Here is a 19956-nt window from a genome sequence, read left to right as displayed (position 1 = left end):
GACAAGAGATGAGGTACTCAGAACAACAGTTTCAAATTCACAACATTTGAATCCATGAAATACGCTGTAGGAAGAGTGTGATGGCACTGAATCTACAAATCCTTGGTTTTACCTACCAGGGTGTCACCACAGAACAGCGATTTTCAACCTTTGTCATCTCATGGCGCACATAAACTAATTGCTAAAATTCCGCAGCACACCAAGAAATATATTTTCTTGCCAATGTGACAAAAAAAAAAAATTGGTGTAATTTTGATTCAATCACACCAGACAGCTATAGCTGTGTTGGCTATTGTCATTTTATTTAACAATCTAAGAGAAAAAGAGGTTAGAGCTTCTGACTAAGTAGTCAGGTATTTCACATTTTAAAAATTCACTACCTGAAAAATTGCTGCCAGAGAAAATGGGAAAAATTTCCTCAGAGTAATTAAGTTTAAATAAAGGATGATGGAAATGCTAACCCAAGGTTGCTCCTGGTTCAGTTAATTTGGAGGTAAAAGGAAGAGAAAGTAAACAGCATGGCCATGTTCAACCAACATGATGAGGGGGAAAGTAAAATAGCACATTGTAAAAAAGTATACTTAGACTAGAAAGGAAAAGACAGGAGGGTCTAATTCTGTATTTCTTCACTCATCCTCAATTTTCCAATTTGCAAGAAAGGAAGACTTATTAGTTGACTTCTAAATTCTATGATGCAATCCATTAGGAAAAATTAGCACAGAAAGTTAATCAAGAAGTTTTCTTTACCTTGGAACTAATTTGCTGGTCAATTACAAAATAACATCTGAAACTTTCTACTACTGACCTCTTTGCTTTTAATTTAAACCATAATTGAGACCTGAAAGAAAAGATTCAGTCTCCAGGTTTATTCTCTATACTAAGTGAACAGGAACAATTTCAGTTTTGTATTTCCACCCCTGCGTCACAAGGACTGGTTAATTTATGGCCTCCTCTAATGTTCATTCTTCTTACAGTTCCATTCAATGCATAGCCTTTTTTAAAGAAACCTTTTTTAAAATAAGGTTTTCAGAAATGTACACACACACACACACACACACACACACGAAAATATGTTCATTGGCATTTTTACAAGCCTCTTTTAAAAAGGTTGATACTGCATTGTCAGTTACTAATTTAAAGGTTTATATCAGAAAATATAGAGATAGGTTCCTCAAGATTCCTGTATTTGTTTGTTTTTAACTGTTTTAAGTGGCTGGAATGTAAAAAGCACATCGTTTTTCTTTACAATCCCAGCTATACCTAAGAGGTGTCTCTCAAAATACTACTCCAAAAGCTAATGCAGGGGTGTCCAACCTGAGGCCCGAGGGCCACATGCACCTCAGGATGGCTGTGAATGCAGCCCAATACAAAATTGTAAATTTACTTAAATATTACAAGATTTTTTTAGTGATCACATGCCACAATGTATTTAACATGTGGCCCAAGACAACTTCTCTTCTTCCAATGTGGCAGAGATGCCAAAACGTTGGATACCCCTGGTAGAGGATGCCAGGGATGGGGACTCGGGAAGATGCTCTACAAAGGGACATGAGAAAAGTTTTAGGGTGAGAGAAGTGACCGAGTTGGTGGTTATAGGATTACAATCATCTATGAAAACCATATACCAGTTACATGTATGTTGTACCTCAATAAAGTTGGTTTGAAAAAGACCAAAAAAACAAAAAACAAACAAAAAAAAAAAAAAAAAAAAAACTATTTTGATAATCCACAAATGACCAGCCAGGCAGCCCAGCCTTTATAAATAATGTCATCTTATATAAATAAAGTAGTATTACTCTAAACAAAAAATGAGCATAAGCAGAACTCTGTACCAAGAGAGCTTGAAATTAATTCATATGGAATATTTGGCATTCTGTTGAACATGTCAAATCATAAAGAAATTGCTTGTATTAAACAAAAATAAAGTTGCCCTGGCTGGTGTGGTTCAGTGAGTTGAATGCTGCTGGCCTGCAAACCGAAAGGTCGCCAGTTCGATTCCCGGTCAGGGCACATGGCTGGGTTGAGGGCCAGGTCCCCAGTTGGGGGCATGCAAGAGGCAACCAATCAAAGTATCTCTCGCACATTGATGTTTCTCTCTCTCTCTTTCCCTCTCTCTGAAAATAAATGAAAAATTTTTTAAAAAGAGAATAAAGTCAAGTTCTAAAAATAATCAGATAATACCTTAGGCATGTTGACATCATTTGGTTATATCCTTAATGATGTTTTATAAAGAAAACACCTTGTCCAGTGAGTCCTGCAAATATGCTCTTCCTGAGAAACCTCATCTCTGGGAGAACAGTTATTAGTCTGAAATTAACACTAGCTAACAAGCTGCAAGTCAAAAGCCAAGAGTCACAAGTAAATGTGACTTGTTATTTCCCAATTTAACAGTTAAAATAGTCATATAAATTAGTTAGCAACACTTCTCTCTGCTCTTTTCTCACCTATCAATTTTCAAAAACATATGTTGGATATAAAACTCTCTCAGACTCAAACAAAACCTGTAATGTGGTATTTACTTGTTATTGTAGTAACTTATTTCAGTACATCTAATAAATAATTTATATACAAGGGGGGACAGCCCCCTAAAAAACAGAATTCTCTTCTGGAGGGCGGGCCCCGTGAGTACAGGCTCCTCCTGCTCGGTGACTGTCCCAGGAACCCATCCCTATCAGTGCGCCAGCTGGCGTTCTGAGAGGCTGCACTCGGCTTCAGTGAATTTTTTTTGAAGACTCTTTCAACACAGTTGCCCATTTCAAGATGGGCAATTTAGGGGCACACCTGCCCACACCGCGTTAAGTGTTCAGCAGTTTTGACAAAACATGGCATGACCCCTATGTCCCACCCTCCCTATTCACCCAATCTCACCCCAAGTGACTTTTTTTTGTTTCCCCCTATGAAAAAAACCCTCAAAGGGAAACGTTTTGCCAACGTGGAAGAGGTGAAACAAAAAATGGCAGAAGCACTAAAAGGCATCAAAATCAATGAGTTCAAAAACTGTTTTGAGCAGTGGGAAAAAAGTCTTGATAGGTGTATTGCATCAAATGGAGAGTACTTTGAAGGTGACTGAAGTTTAAACACGTAAAACTAAATATGCCATTTTTATAAATAAATTCCAGGGTTTTTTGGGGTCCCTCTAATAACTGATAGATAATCTCAAGGGACACAGTATACTTGTAATGCAGCTCAACTGACAAAAAGTCCAAATTTAGTCATTTTCTATGAACACATTCTAAGATTATTAACTACTATGTGCTATAAAAGTAAAAATTTTTAAAGAGTTTTCAGACCAGCGAACCAAAGTTTGTTTGGAATGAAAATTAAGGCCAAAAAACTGCTATACCAAAGAAAAGTCCAAGTCTAAAGGGAGTTGAGCCTGAGAAAGATGACCCACTCAAAGACTAAGATCCAAGAGTGAAAAGAAAACACCTAAGAACACATTTACCCTATGGCTCTCCACTCAATGCAAAGTCATATGCATGACTTCTAATAGGGATTTAATGGCTTCCAAGAACCTCTCCAAAGAGCCTTCATTCCTTGTCCCCTTCTAACTGACCTTTCCCCACAATGAATAGGATTCTTTTCATGAAACATGGCTCATTTTGGCCCTAAAAATGCTCTTTGTGAGGGGCTCTAAGGAAAAGAATTAGAAGAGGAAAGGGAAGACTGGCCACTTTAGGTTGCCTGCTGCTGAGCAGCCAGGCTCTTCTGGCAGAAACTGATCTCTTCTCATTTTGTTTTGATTCTATGGTGTGATCTGTCTTAACAGGTACAGACACCTACCAAGCAACTGAGCAAGAATCCAAGGATTTGTATCAACTGGGACCTACTTTCAAAAAACATATGTTGGACATAAAACTCTCTCAAACTCATAGAGAACCTGTAATGACCATGGTATAAGCTTATGGATGGCAATTTGGCAATATATGCCTGACATTAATAGAAATCCCAATATATATTTGACGAATTAATGGATCATTCAAATGGACTTTCTTCTTGACCTAGTAATTCTATCTCTAGAATATATTTAAGGGATAATCAGACCAGTTCAAAAAGGTATAAAGCAATCAACTGGAAGCATCTAAATCTAAAAGGATTAGTGACATTGTGGTAGACAAATAATGAAATATTAGGCCATGAGTAAAAAGAACAATCTTTGTAATAACTATAAAAGGCTCAATATATTTTTAGATGAACAAAGAAAACATAATCCTATTTTAAGTATACATTTTGTAAGTCCCATCATTCCTTACCTGAAATCCTGGGGGCCAGATTATTTTGAGAATAACTTTTCAAAATTTATAAAGCTACTACAATATATTTACCATATATTTTCAAACTTTCCAGCAGTATCTAAGGTGCTACTCTATGTTTGAGTAAATATATAAAATATTCACAGTACATAGAATACTAAAGACTAAAAATAGCCATATATCAATTCAGTTCAGGTTTTCCCATCTAGTGAGTTTGCATCAAACTTAGGAAAGTATTTTTCATTTTCAGTGCTTTTGGACTTTGAAATTGCAAGTTAAAGGGGCAGGGGGAATACGTATCAAAATGTTAATGCTTATTATGAAAACAAATAGCATCTTAATCTTGTCACATTGCAAAATTTGCCACTCTACTAACTTGCCCAAATTTTACTGAATTGCAACTTGCTATGAAGCCACTATCTTATATGAATGGTTATTATAAAAAACCCACAAACTGTATCTCTGTAGCGCAGAGATACACTGCTATCCCTTTTTATGAAGATCTACTCAAGGAGAATGCCCATCTGATCTTTACACCAAAACAACTGTGACTCTCATAATCAACTCTCCATTATGTGATAGACAATAGACGGGTATTTCACACACTTTTGTGTCAGATGCTAGAGAACTCAGGCCTATAACTGTGATTCATTCTCAGCATACATTAAAGCTACATTATCAAACTATTTTTAGCCTTATTCTTGGATTCACTTTTCCCCTCACTCTTGGTTTTCATCTTCTGCCTCATAAACTCATACTATTCCATCATACCTGAAGTACAGCTTTTATAAACAAGACAGAACATTAATATATTGTTTTACATTTTTAAAGCTTTGTTATTATTTTTCTGCATTGTCTATTATTACTTGACACGTAATTTATTCATTTATATATCTGTTGTCTGCCTCCCCATCCTAATCACACTGGGATCCAAGCTCCAAAAGGGCAGAAACTTTGTTCACTGCTGTATCTTGAGATTCTAGAATAATGTTTCCATCTACATTAATAATATTTGCAAAATGGAATGATCATGAAAACAGACCTATTGTATCTTATGCCACACTTTACATAACAGAATTTTTCTCAAGTGAAAATTCTTCTTCATTCTACATGATCTTTGACATTTCTACCTTTGTCAGCAAAAGGTCAAAGGTACCCTTAGAGAGATTCCGATATTTAGGAATTTTCTACAAACCTACGTGAATGACTGAATGGTTCAATCTTGGACCTTATTCCCTATGGAAGTACTCTGAAATGCAGAAAAGGGACCATGTGCAAAGACAATGATCAAATTCACTTATGACAGAAAAAATCTGCAAACAGCACAATATGTAATGATAGGGAAATGTTTAAACATTTAACAGTCCATCCAAACCATGTTACTCATACAGCTATTAAATATTACTTATGAAGCTTTTAATATATAGAAAAACACTCATGACATGTTAAATGAAGAAAATCAGAGGATAAAATCACATATACTCTATAAGCTCAACTTAAAAAAAGAAAACAGAAAAAAACTGGAATAAACCTATATATATAAAAAAAATACTAATCATCTGCCTCAGAGATACACAGCTGATATTTTTATTTCTTTACTTCTGTTTTCCAAATTTTGTATAATCAACATATATTTTTACAACCAAAAAATTTTGTAGCACAGAGATGACATTATTAAAATCTTTTTAAAAAATTCTGTTACGTTACTACAGGAAAATAAGACCCTTATTTACAATGTAAAATAAAAAAGCACTGGTAAGTAAAAGACATACAGTACCTTCACTGCTACGTGAAGTTTTGCTGTTTTCTTGGATGGTCCTGAGGCTTCATATGTTGTGCCATCCACATCTACAGACATTGTAAAGACTGGAGCATGGACAGGGCCAGACTGAGATAAGAGCTTATACTGAAGCCCTGGCCTGATCTGATTTAGCCTCATTAGTGCATTCATAAGGTCTATTGCTTTACTATCCAGAACTGTTAAAGAAAGAAGAGATCAAAAATTAAAACATTTTGCCTTAATCTATGCATTTGTAGGTTCCTAGTGACCACTAAAAATTCATCAGGTTTTTTTAAAAGCAAGAATTTAAAAACACCTATACAAATTAACTTCACTTCATAAATAACTCTAAAATCACTTTTTAAATTATGATGCTAACACTACTGTAAGAGTAATATGCATTACTCTATCTGTACATTAATTTTAGTTTGGCAATGTTAATATATCCTAAACCAGTGATTTTCAACCAGTGTGCCACAAGAACTTTTAAACATTCAATCTTGACTTTTCTTCAGGAGCACTAACTTATTTTCCCTAGCCTGTTAAATTTAAAAAAGTGACAACAGCCAACACAACAATAGCCGTCCAGTGTGAAAAAATCAAATTATACCTATTTTTTTGTCAGATTAGCAAAAAAATATATATTTTTTTTGGTATGATGCAAAATTTTACTAATTAGTTTATGTGTGCCATGCGATAAAAAAGGCTGAAAATCACTGTCCTAAGCAATGAAGCTTGAAAATGAAGTTATTCAATCATCAATTTCTCATTTAAGATCTATTCGAAATACCTCAATTCAAATCAAATTCTTCACTCTGTACTTTTTATTTTCCTGAGACTATAAATGCTTTCTAGTCTATAAGAATATATATACTCTTATAAGAATCTCTAAGAATAAAGATTTTATATACTTTTTCTTAAATTTCGTTTCATCTTCTTATTGGGGTCTTTATCATCCCCTAATCCATCTTCAAATGGCCTCTTCAGGGCTGAAGATCCAGCACCTAAAGAATTACAAGAGATTCATTATCAGTCAAAACAATGATTTTACTTCCTCTACCAAATGTATCTGATATGTTCAAGAAAGGAAACCCTATGAATCACAAGGAACATAGTACTCTCCCCATTGAACAATTAAATTACAATATTTACAATCTTGTAATAGCAAAAACTTCTAAAGTAAATCTTTATGAAATAACTTAATATTCATTTTTATAAATACTTATTTCTCCTATTCATTCATACAAATACAAGTATCTATGAATATATACACATCTGTATATATTCACAGAAAAAAGTCGAAAGATAACAAAATGTTAAAGGTAGCTAGCTATCTTTGGTACTAGGATTTATTTTTATGTCTTTTCAAATATTTCTATAAATTAACATTTACTACTTTACATAAATTTTTAAACTTCACATGTTAAATCTTGGGTTTTTGGAAATCTGACTATTTTTCACACTACAAAATATTCTTCTGTCTGCCTATTCAAATCCTATTTAAAATTTTATTTACAGTTCATCTCTTCCATGAAGTTTTCTTCAGCTTTCCTCTCAACTTTCTAAAACAGTTTCTATGGTATCAGAAACACAGTGTCCTCTGTGGCTGTGTGTCACTGGCTATTTCATATACAGAGGTCTTGTGTTTCCTCAGCACTCAATGAGGTCAAAAATATTTTGTCCCTGTCTTTTATCTTAACTAATACAACACTTAGAACCAACATAATGGGTATGAAACAAAACTAACTGACATTATGCAATTAATTTCTTGGGTAAAGCACCTGGTTCATATCACTGTCAGGCAAAAGGCTTTGCTGTCCAAGTTAAAGCCAATCAGAGAAAAGCTCATCAACCTGTCCAACTGGTTGTTGGGTTTTTCCTTAAGGAAAGTTATGTTCAAGAGATTCATGCCACAAGATTTCCAGATACTTCTAATGAATGAAACCTTGTAATAATACCGACATTAACTACATATTCTCTGATGATTAAGATTTATTGTCCCTTGCAGTAAATATTTGACTTGAGCACTTGCTTGAGACAATGCTTACCACTCAGGTCAATAAATCTTGATGTTCTCTTCTTCAGAAAACACTATCTGTTTATATCTGCTTAGTATTGTATTTCACCCGCATTACATAAAACTGAGTGTGCCAGTCTCTCTGAATGCCATCTTTAAGAAATAAAAGTTCAAAGGGAACAAAGTCTACTCATTCGACCACCCACTAAGTTGCATTAAAAGCTGCTCTCTAATGGTGTGGAAATCACAAACTGGCTTAAAGGCACAGGTCTGTTCTCTAAATCCTCCAGCAACAAAGGAGTCCATGGATTAAGCTTCAATCTCCCATCCCAGCCATTGTAAAACAGCAGTAAAATCTGGGGGGAAGGGAATGAGAAGTGATCATTTGAAAAGCAACAATTTTTAAAAATAATATGTGTGCTTACCATATGCCTGGCACTGTTCTTAATAACTTACATGTATTAACTTATTTAATCATCACTCTTTGAAACCTGTACTTTTATTACCCTCATTATAATTTCATTCATATATTCATTCAGCAAAAAAATATTAACTGAGCATTTTCTATGTGAAGGATAATTTTAAATGCTGGACAAAGAGAACAAAACAATGTTTCAAAGAGCTTATGCAAGGTGGTTAGAAGCTAATTACAACATGTCCTATGGTTTTGACTGTAATGAAGAAAAATAGGAGGCTTAAGAGGAAAGAGGTGTTGCTATTTTTAGTGTTCACCAAAAAGGTCAAAAAGGTATTGCCTATACGGTGACCTTTTGATGAAGACTTGAGAAAAAATAAGAGTAAGCTATTCATTATCTGGGGAATGAGCCCCAAGCAAAGAAAACAGCAAAGTACTAGGGTCATAGACAGGAACAAGCTGGGAAAGAGCATAAAGGCCTGTGAGGGTGGAGCGGCATGAACCAGGAGTGGATGGTAGCAGAAGAGGAGGAGAGGCAGTGGTTCTGAACCCTAGCTGCCACGAATTCACTAGAGGAACTTTTACAAAATATCGAAGTACTATTTCCAGTATGACAAAGTAAGTAAAATGAAAAAGGCCTCTTGATGTAATTAGCAAAACTATGGAATAAATATATAGTTCTGGACAAGAAAGAATACAGAGCTAAGATCTGGGAGATACAAGAAACCCTGCTTTGGGAGCCACACTTCCTCTAGGGGCATCTTCCAAATCCAGAAACATCGGTAAGAACTGAACAGAGTACTTCTGAAGAGAGTACTTCCGAACAGAGTACTTCCGAACAGGCACCCAGGTCTCACTCAGGGGGCCAACAACTGAAGTTTGAGGACCACTAAGGAGAGGACACCGACACCTGTTGAATTCCTCGCACTGTGGATGGGCCTCTGCAATGTCACACACTAAAGTAAAATAAGGACAAATATACAGCCTGGATCTCAGCCCAACTTCAGATCATCTTAATCCCTGGTTGCATTATAATGACCCAGGACTGCCAATTCCACTAGCCATCTCCCAGAAACAAATATAAATCTGCCCTAGGGAAGATATTATTACTCTCTGCTTTAAATTCCCTTACAGTATTTTTTATTTTGAGAATCAAGATGGCAGAGGAGTGAGTGGAGGTCACACTGACCTCCTCCCAGGACCAAGCTGGAATTACAACTAAATTGTGGAGAAATCACCTGGAACAAACAACTGAACAATAGCGAGAGAGGAGCTTTGTAACCTCAGAAACAGAAGAATCGGCTTTAGCGCAATCTAACTGCCACTTACCCTGGTCTCCGGCAAAGGCAGGGGCACAGTGGGCTAGAGACACCCGAGGAGAGACTGGGGAAGGAGGCTTTGGAGAGAGGACTGAGAGAGTAGCCAGTGGGATCTCGGTGCTGACTCATCCCCCACGCAGCAGCGGCCATCTTGCTCAGGCAGGGACCACTCCCCCTGAGCAGCACCAGCATCAAAGGACCCAATAGCCACACCCCCAGGTGGGATTCAACCCCGCCCTGTGCTGTCTAAACTGCCTGCTGAGTGCAGAGTGGCAGCCACAGACAGTAAATCCCTGGCTAAAGGGGGCACAGAGAGGTCTGGAGATACTTGAGGAGAAACTGGGGGCAGAGGCTTTGGGGAGAGAATGGAGAGAGTAGCTGGCGGGATCCCAGTGCGGACTCCTCCCCCATATGGCAGCAGCGTGAGAGGACCCAATAACCCTGCCCCTAGGAGGGACTCCGCCCTGCCCTGAGCTTTCTAAGGCGGCCTGCTGAGTGCAGAGTAAATAGATTGAGACAGCCACAAACAGTAGATTACTGGAAGTCTCGAAAAGACTGTTTAAGGTCAGACAGGGTCAACATGACATCATCAGAGGCAGATCCAGAAAGTAAAAACAGCAGTCTCCAACCATAGTGGTTCACAACACAAAGTCAGGAGATCAAGACAGATCAACTTAAGAATCAGAAGCAAAAGAGAAGAGTCTCACGAATAACGGGAAGACAAAGAAATATGCCCCACTCGAAGGGAACGGAGGAATCCCCACAAAGAGAACTAAATGAAATAGAGGCAAGTCAACTATCAGATATTGAGTTCCAAACAACGGTTCTAAGGAAGCTCAATGAGCTCAGTAAGCTCAGAGAGAATTACCAAAAACTACAGGGAAACTACGAGGAACTTACTGCAAACTGTATCAGCATGAAAAAGGACAGAGAAACTATCAATAAGAGACAAGAAGAAATGAAGAATACAATTTCTGAATTGAAGAACACAGAAGGAGGAATCCAAAGCAGGCTAGATGAAGCTGAGGACAAGGTAGAAAAAAGCTCCCAGAAAGAGCAAGAAAATGAAAAAAGATTCAAAAAGAATGAAGAGGCCTTTAGGGAAATGCAGGACAACCCAAAACGTAGTAATATCCATATAATAGGGATACGAGAAGGAGAAGAGGATGAGGAAGGGATAGAGAACCAGTTTGAAAAAGTCATGATGGAAAGTTTCCCTAACTGGAGGAGAGGAAAAAGTCACATACGCCCAGGAAGCATAGGGGGTCTCATTCAAGAGGAACCCAATGAGGCCCAGTCCAAGACACATCCTCATTAAAATGGCAAACAGCAAAGACAAATAGAGAATCCTAAAGGAAGTAAGGGAGAAAGAGGTAGTAACATATAAGGGAGCCCAAATATAGCTAGCAGTTGACTTCTCAACAGAAACGCTCTAAGCCAGAAGGGAATGGCAAGAAATATTCCAAGTTATCAAAAGCAAAGGTCTGCAACCAAGACTGCTCTACCGAGCAAGGTTCTCAATTAAAATGGAAGGTGAAATAAGGAGTTTCCCATACAAAAGAAGGCTAAAAGAATTCACCTCCACCAAATCAGCACTGCAAAATACGCTAAAGGGACTACTTTAAGATGAAGAAAAAGTTTCTATGAATACCCAGTTCCTTTCAGAGTTGCTAATACTTGATATTACCAATATTTTTAATACTCATTAATCTGATTGTGACAATAATGTTATTTTAATTGTTCCTTTACTGTTTGTTGAAACTAAACATGTTTTAGTATAAAATATATTTTTTTTATTTTAAGTCTCCAGCATTCAATAATAACCAGATATATAAGATAAAATATTATGATCAACAATCAAGAGAAGGGGCAGACCACAAAAACAGAACCAAGAGAGACCCAGATGACAGAGCTTTCAAAAGCAAATTTTATTAAAAATAATAATTACAATGCTAAAAAAATTAAAAGTTAAAAAATAAAAACAAGGAGAATGTCTAGAAGAAAACCTAAACCTATAAAAAAGAACCAAATCCTAGAAATGAAAAATATAAATTATAAACTAGCAGACCTGAAAGCGGAGACAGACAATCCACAATAGAAGGAAATTGATATGCCTCCTTTAGTAATTAAGAGAATAAACAACAAAAAATATATATACTACAGGTATGTAAGATTTGAACAACACAACGAACAAATGTAACCTGACATGTAAAGAACATTCTGACCACCAACTGCAGATTGTCAGTAATTTTTCAGACAGAATCATTTACAAAACTTAAGGACTGGGACATAAAACAAGTCTCAAGAAATACCAGAGTAAAAAATATATTATCAAAGGATAGAAATCAAACAAAGCATGTTCTCAGATTATAGAAGAATTAAGTGGGAACTCAAAAAATAGAGAAATAACTGAAAAACCCTTCCCCATCTGGAAATTAAGCAATGACAACATTTAAATAGCTCCTGTATCAACTGATAACAAAGAAAAATAAAAAATTGTTTTAACTAAGTGATAATAAAAATCCTAATATCAAAAGAGTGTAAGACACATAAGTCTGGGCGTGGACTTAAAGGAAAACAAGAGACTAGAAAAATCAGTAACGTATTCGTCTATCTCAAAAAGTCAAAACAACAGCAAATTAAACCCAAAGAAGGTAATAAAGAGGAAAACACAAAGGATAAGAGCAAAAATCAATGAAACAGAATACAAGCATATACCAGAAGACAACTGACAAAGCCAAATATTTTTTTTCTGAAAAGACTAATAATATTGATAGTCCTCTAGCGAGAATGCTCAGGAAAAAAAGGGGGGGCGGACAGAAAATAAAAATGGACATCACCACAGATATCGCAGGCAATAAAAAGATAAAAGGATCTAAACATTTAAGTTTATAAAACTATTTTTAAATTTTGATGAAATGGATAAATTCCTAGAAAAACACTACCAAAATTCTCATAAGAATATGCCTATTAAGTAAATTTGACCCATAATTTAAAACCTTTCCACAAAGAAATCATGCTCAAATGGCTTCACTGATAAATCTTTCCAAACATTTAAGGAATAAATGACATCAATTTTACACAAACTCTTACAAGGAACAAAAAAGAGGAAGGGACACCTTCCAACTCACTTTATGAGGCCAACATAACCTTAGAGTCAAAACTTGAGAAAACATTACATCAAAGAAAAACTGCTGGCTGATCTAACACACAAATACATGTTTTTGTGAATTGCTTACAAAAGTCTATGCAAAGTTGTTCATACCAGCTTTATTTAAGAGAGCCAAAAACTAGAAATAAATAAAATTTCCTACAACACATTCATGGTTAAACAAACGCTGGCTCATCCATGCCATGGTATACTACTCAGTAATAAAAAAGAACCAACCACTGACACATGCAACAACTTGGATGGGCCACAAGGGTATTACCTTGGGCGATGGGAGGGAAGATCTCAGAAGATCATAGAGTGTGTAACTCCTTGAAATGACAAATGTATATAACAAGAGAAAAATCAGTGGTTTCCAGAGCTTAGGAATGGTTAAGAGGAGAGAAGAGGGTATAATTATAAAAGGGCAGCATGTGGAAGATCTGACTGGTAATGGAATAGTTCCTGTTTGCAATGGTGTTTACACAAATCTACACATGTAATAAAATGGCCTAAAACATATACATACACATGATATTACTGTCAAGTTCTTGCTTTTGATATTGTACTACAACAGAAGATATAACTATTAGGAGAAACTGACTGAAGGATGCATGGGAACTCTACTAATTAGGCAACTTCCTGTGAGTCTGTATTTTCAGATAAAAAGTTAAGGAAAAATAAATAAATAACTGCTGCTTGTTGAGAACAGACAACCAGGGCAAAGTCAGAAGTAGAAAGACCAGAAAGATGTTACTAAAATAAAATCCAGATAAGTGATGATGGCAGCTTAGGTCAGGATGTCTGCAGTGAAGAAGTTAAAAAGGTAAATTCTAGATATACTTTGAAAGTAAAACAGACAGGATTTGTTGATAATTTGGATATGGAGGAAAGAGAGAGAGAATTCAAGGGTGAAAGTTTTTGCCTGAGCACATACAATGGTGGAACTTTCAACGACTGAGATAGTGATAACCATGGAAAGAGCGTATCAGAGGTTGCGTAAGGACAGAAATTTGGATTTTAGACACCTTAAGTTTAAGATGGCTGTTAGACAGCCATGTGATAAGCTGAGGAGACATTTGGATAACTGGGTCCAAGGTCAAAAGTTGGTAGTCTAGAGTGGAAATTTAAATTTGGGCATCTTCAACAGACAAAGTATTTTAATACAGACTGAGATCTCCTAAAGAGTCGATATAAAGGGAAATGGTCTGAAGCCTGCACCCTGGAATACTGTAATATTCAGAAGTCAGGAAGATGGGGAAGAACAGAGACAGTTGATGGAAGGGCAGTGGGGCTACAAGAACTAAGAGAAAGTAACAACATAGAAGTCAGATAAGAAGTAGTATTTCATGTCAGAAAAAGTGTCCTCCAATACCAAATGTTGCTGAGGATACACAGCAACAAAATCCTTCATACACTGCTGGTGGGAGTGTAAATGCTCACAGCAGCTTTGTGGGTGGTTGCCAAAAAATGAGAACCCAAATGTCCTTCAAAAGTAGAATGGATAACTTGCTATATATTCAACATGGATACTAGATAGCCATTTATGTGAACTAACTGTAGTTATATGCAGGAACACTTATCCCAAACAAGACTGGACAGACAGAAGCCAGCCTCAAAAGATTAAGCTCAGTACAATTCCTTTTCTATAAAGTTGTAGGCAGTATCAAATTAAATAGTTTAGGAAAGCATATACAGGTCAAGGAGACGATTATCAAAAAGTTCTCAGGAATGGTAATTCATAGGGCAGAGGTGGTGTGAAGGGATATACAGCTCCTGAGAAGTTGACCATTTCTTACCCAGAGTGATGGTTATATGGAATTTTTATTTTATTTTTTAAAGATCTTATTTATTTCTTTTTAGAGAGAGGGAGGGAAGGAAGGAGAAAGAAACATCGATTTGTTGTTCCACTTATTTATACATTCATTGGTTGATTCTTGTATGTGTCCTGACCAGGGATCAAACCTGTAACCTTGGTGCATGGGGATGATGCCTCTAACCAACTGAACTACCCGGCCAGGGCTGGAAAGGGGGGTTCTTAAAAGTGAGATTACAGAGAGAATACAGGTACAGTTATTGAGGATAGGTCTAGGATTTGTCCACAGAATGGGTAACTGAGATAAGGAAGAAAACAAAATATTTACAGGAAAAGAAGTTAAGGAATTAAGAAGTCAGAGTTTCAGGGAAAAAAAAAAAATTTACCTGAACATCCCCTGAAATCACCAAGAATTACAAGAATAAAGTTTAAATGCCAGTATCAGGATGCTAGGTGCTAAAAACAGGAAAGTATAAGAATGAAGTGAAGGTCTGAAAGCAATAGCCTTGGTTCCCTCACCTTATAGCCAAGGCAAAGAAGAGCTAACTTGCCAAGGTCATGCAACCAGTAAATGATCAAGTGAAAACACCAACAGTCTGGTTCTGTATTAACGACACAACAGCGTTCCTAAACTTTTGAGAAAGGCCTTTGAAACCCTGTGGAGGTAGAAGCTGATCAGAGAAATACAAACTCTTTTCTTAAACACTGTTACATATATCGGGTACATAGGTTCAAGGTCATGACTAGCTGTGCATTTGTATGTGACTGTTAAGCCATACATTTAAACCATCAGTTTGTGCATGTGTTTCATAAGGGTGTATGATATTCAATACTAAATTGTATCTGAGCAATACTGTGAACTCTGAAGTCAGTGTTGGTGTAGTTATAGCTGGTTTTCAGTTTTTGTTTTTGTTTTGTTTTTTTTTTGCAAACTTTGAAGTCAGTGTTTTGATTTCTTTTTTCATTTACTGTTGAAAATTGCTAAGAAAATATATCAATTCAGTAATCCAAGAGATTTTTTAAACAATATCCATGTTTCCATTATGTGAAAAATTTTTCTTTGTGTTTATATTTCTTTGCTTAATAATTTCTAGATTGCTACTGAAAATTTTTTTAAAATCATGTATTTTATTATATAAATATAATAAAAGTAAATGTGCAGTGTTTTTAAATTTTTTTTCCACAGTTCAGCACATACTAGTAAATGAAAGTACCTCCTGGATACACATGACCTATGCTGTAATTTTTTGACTTAGAACTCTGCAAAATAAATAAATAAATCACACAACAGTAGATATACTTCTTCTGTCTAGTGAAAGAAAAAAATACAAAACCAAAAAGGCTACTCTGAATTCAGTGATTGGAACAAATTTTCCATTACTAATCTTAAGAATCTCTATACAGCTGAATCTTTTATTCAATCATTCATTCCACAAAGAGTGGTTCATGTCAACTGGCCATGGGAACCCCTTTCAGAACCTCTACACTGCTCTGTGAATACCCCCTTGAACAATATGGTGTTCATTCCACAAATATTTCTTGAGCACAGGTATATAATAATGATCTGGTAGGATATAGAGGATTCCTTACCCCTAAGGAGTTTACAGTGTAATGCAGTGATTCTCAAACCTTTCTTTTCTTTCTTAAGGTTTTATTTATTTTTAGAGAGAGGGGAAAGGAGGGGGGAGAGGGCAACATCAATGTGTGGTTGGCTCTTGCGCACCCCCTCCTAAGGACTGGCCCACAACCCAGGCACGTGCCCTGACTGGGAATCAAACCAGTGACCCTTTGATTCACAGGTCAGCACTCAATCCACTGAGCCACACCAGCCAGGGCTCATTCTCAAACTTTTTAACCTTAGGACCACTTTCCCCTCTTGAACATCGAGCACCCAAAGAGCTTCATATTGTGGGTAATATCTAGCAATATTAAACATATTAGAAATTTAAGAAAAAAATTTTAATACAAGAATGTACAAAAAAATATGCCACTAGCCATCAGAGTAATGATGCCATCACATGTCAAATGTAGCCTCTGGAAAATTGTACACTCATGAAAAAAAGAAAGAGTGAAAAAAAAAAAAAAAGACAAAAAAATGTCTTAGTATTATGATGAAACAGTTTTGAGCTTGTGAACTTCGTGAAAAGTCTTTAGGCCCATTGGAATGCTGTTGTCTAAAATACATAGATTGGGCTAGTACACAATTTTTGTCACATAAAAATTATTAGAATAGTATCAACTGTGGGAGGTGGGGTAGGTCCCAGATGAAGAGTAACTGGTGTTAAACATTTGACCTTGTAGTATAACATGAGATAAAGGTGGTGGGAGGAATATTTTTGTGGCCTAAAGAGTGTGTGCGATTCATGTTGGAGTCCTCTGTGTTTGAGGCACTCAGTCAGGCAACTTAATCTGTCAACAGCCAATAAAGTGGGGGTTATATCCCTTATGACAGAGATAAATTAATTGCTCAAGGCCTAAAGCTAGTAAGTACTGGAACTATGACAGAAACCAAGGTCATACTGACCCCAAAGCCTGTGCTCTTCCTGCTGAAATCTGAGTTCAAACTAACAAGTACAAATGGAAGGTAGTCCTAAATTTTCCAATATACTTTTCTCTTCCTTTATATTTTTGTTTTCTTTTTCTTGGTTATGTAACACTTCCAAGCACAGTGATAATACCTCCTCCTAGTTTATGGCTTATCTCGTCTCTTAGACCAGAATTCTCATAGTATCGTCCCTACATCTACAAAGTAATGAAATCTGGCCAACACAGCCAAATGAGTTCATCCTTAGTAAGCATAATTAATAGCAAGATGGTATTGATAGGACAAAAGAGCAAAAAGTCAAGAAGGAAAGCAATAAACTTCCTTATACATGACTTGGATTAACAATTTTTTTTTTTTTAAATTGGGGCATAACTGACAGACAACACTGTATTAAGTTCAGGTATACAACATAATAATTTAATATTTGCATATATTGTGAAATGATCACCAAAGTTAAGTCTAGTTAACATCAAATTAACAGTTGTTAAGTTCCCTCAGCTCTAACAAGAGCTGCATCCCATGACCATCTCTACCACTGCCCACGTCCAACATCAATGAAAAACTTTTACACTCACCTTCTTTATCAGTAACTGACCATGAGTATTTCTGAAAAGGCTTACTAGATGGAAGGGGGTCCATCTCCAGCACTTTATAAATCTGGCCAAAGGCTGACAGTCTTAGTGCATGCTAAAGAACAAAAGATTATATTTATTCAAATGTCAACAGCCATTTATAAAGCCCTTAGAATATCTAGGTAAAAAGACTATCCATTAAATGCTAATGTTATGATGGAAAAGTCCCTAACAACAGGCAAGAAAAGTGTTTAAATAGAACAATTCAGAAAATAAGTGATGGTATTCCTCTAATACAGGGGTGTCCAACCTTTTGGCACCTCTGGGCCACAATGGAAGAAGAGCTGTCTTGGGCCACATATTAAATACACAAACACTAATGAAAACTGAAGAGCAAAAAGAAGATCTGTGCATAATTTTCATATCTGCCACCACGGATAAGCAAAAAAAAAATCCTCACATAATAACCCTAATTATGCAGCGGCCCTCTCAATCATCTTTTTATTTTGTCGAGCAGGTCCTAAGTTTGTGATCACTAATATAGAAAATATACATATCTAAGTAATAAAATGTCGTTGATTTTTTAAAATATTTTTTATCATAAAAGAGGGAAACAAAACTAGTGGGATGTTTGACACTGTATTTGAGAAATTAGTGCATCAATATCTGGTTTGACAGAAGTAGTTCCAATTCTCAGTGCATTCTCAAGGTGTTCATCAAATATTTTCGTTCTAATTTTACTCTTAATGTGTTTCATTCTTGAAAACAGTTGCTCGCAAATGTAGGTCCTGCCAAATAGAGATGACATGAATAAGGCATGATTGTGAAGCAAGCAGTATTTGTCTCTGGGAAGACAGAATCTTTAGAAGTGCAGTAGGGACACAAATTTTTCTTTAAGTTGAATGTAAGATTGCAGCTCTATGCATTCCATTTGAAAACTGGCAGGTAACATATTTATGTCCACTGAAAATGGAGTCACAAGTATAGCAAAATATTATTTTCCCAGAAATCTTGATCTGTTTTCAAATTCTTCTATCAAATCAAAAAGCAAGGCTGCATATTTTTCACTGTTCACAGGACTGTGTTTAGCCAACACGTTGAAATGGATAAAACTGTTTGCCTTAATTTGAGCTTGCCATAATTTCAATTCATTTGGAATGCTGTTATGGTTTGAAACATGATATTGATAAGTTGGTTTTCACCTTGAAGACACATGTTTAACTTATTTAAAGGAGCGGTTAAATCCACTAAAAATGCTAAATCTGTAAGCCAGCTTTCATCATCAAGTTCTGGCACAAATTTGTTTTTTTGATACTATATACAATTTCACAACATGTCACAAATCATAAAATCTTTTCAACATTTGGCCTCGACTGAGCCCTCTTACTTCCGCAAAGTAAATGATGTCACCATACTCAGCATCAATACTGCTAAGGAATTCCTGGAACTGGCCATGATTCAATCCCTTGGCTCTTAGGAAATTCAGTCTTGATGATGATTTGCACGACGTTATCCATTCTTAACGCTTTTGTGAATAAATTTTCTTGACGTACTATGCAATGATACTTCATCAAACGTGAGTTCTGGGCAGCAATTGTATCATCTTCTATTAATTTCACAAGTCCCTCTCTTTTGCCTACCTTCACCGGGGCACCATCAGTAACTATACCAGATATGTTGACAATGGACAAAGAAAATCACTTTAACATGGTTGTTATTGCTTTCTATAAATCTCTTGATTTAGTTATGACTTCTAATGTCACTGAAGAAATGGTTTTGTCAACATTTCTAATAATAACGGCAAGTTGAGCCATATCTGTAACATCAGTGCTACCCTCCATTGCCAAAGCATAAAATTTCAAATTAGCAGCTTTATTCTCCAAACTTCTTTCAACAGATTTTCCAATTTCTTCAATTCGCCTGGCTATAGTCTGGTGAGACAAACTGATTTGAGAAATATTCCCCTTTTTTTCAGGGCAAATTACACCTGCCACATTTTCTATACATTGCTTAATAAACTCACCATCAGTAAATGGTTTTAATATTTTTGCTATTACTTATGCTACCACACAACTAGCTTTTACAACAGAA

General features: G+C 36.1%; 1 protein-coding gene across 5 annotated transcripts in view; it reads right to left on the bottom strand.

Annotated features, from left to right (window-relative positions):
* The window catches only part of STRBP (spermatid perinuclear RNA binding protein), a 175428-nt gene that overhangs the window by 17191 nt on the left and 138281 nt on the right, over window positions 1-19956 (bottom strand). For all 5 annotated transcript variants that reach the window (XM_054584407.1, XM_054584408.1, XM_054584409.1 and 2 more), the window contains 3 exons: window positions 17869-17980; window positions 6945-7037; window positions 6031-6230 (listed from right to left, as the gene is read on the bottom strand). In XM_054584407.1, the coding sequence (XP_054440382.1) occupies window positions 6031-6230; window positions 6945-7037; window positions 17869-17980 (405 nt within the window). The remainder of the gene's footprint in view (window positions 1-6030; window positions 6231-6944; window positions 7038-17868; window positions 17981-19956) is intronic.

This window comes from Pteronotus mesoamericanus, unplaced genomic scaffold (genome assembly GCF_021234165.1).
Source record: "Pteronotus mesoamericanus isolate MK-2021 breed Mesoamerican mustached bat unplaced genomic scaffold, CSHL_Meso_final contig_78, whole genome shotgun sequence".
Taxonomy (NCBI): Eukaryota; Metazoa; Chordata; class Mammalia; order Chiroptera; family Mormoopidae; genus Pteronotus; species Pteronotus mesoamericanus.
The sequence above is the reverse complement of the archived record's forward strand: the minus strand, read 5'-3'. Positions and strand labels throughout refer to the sequence as shown.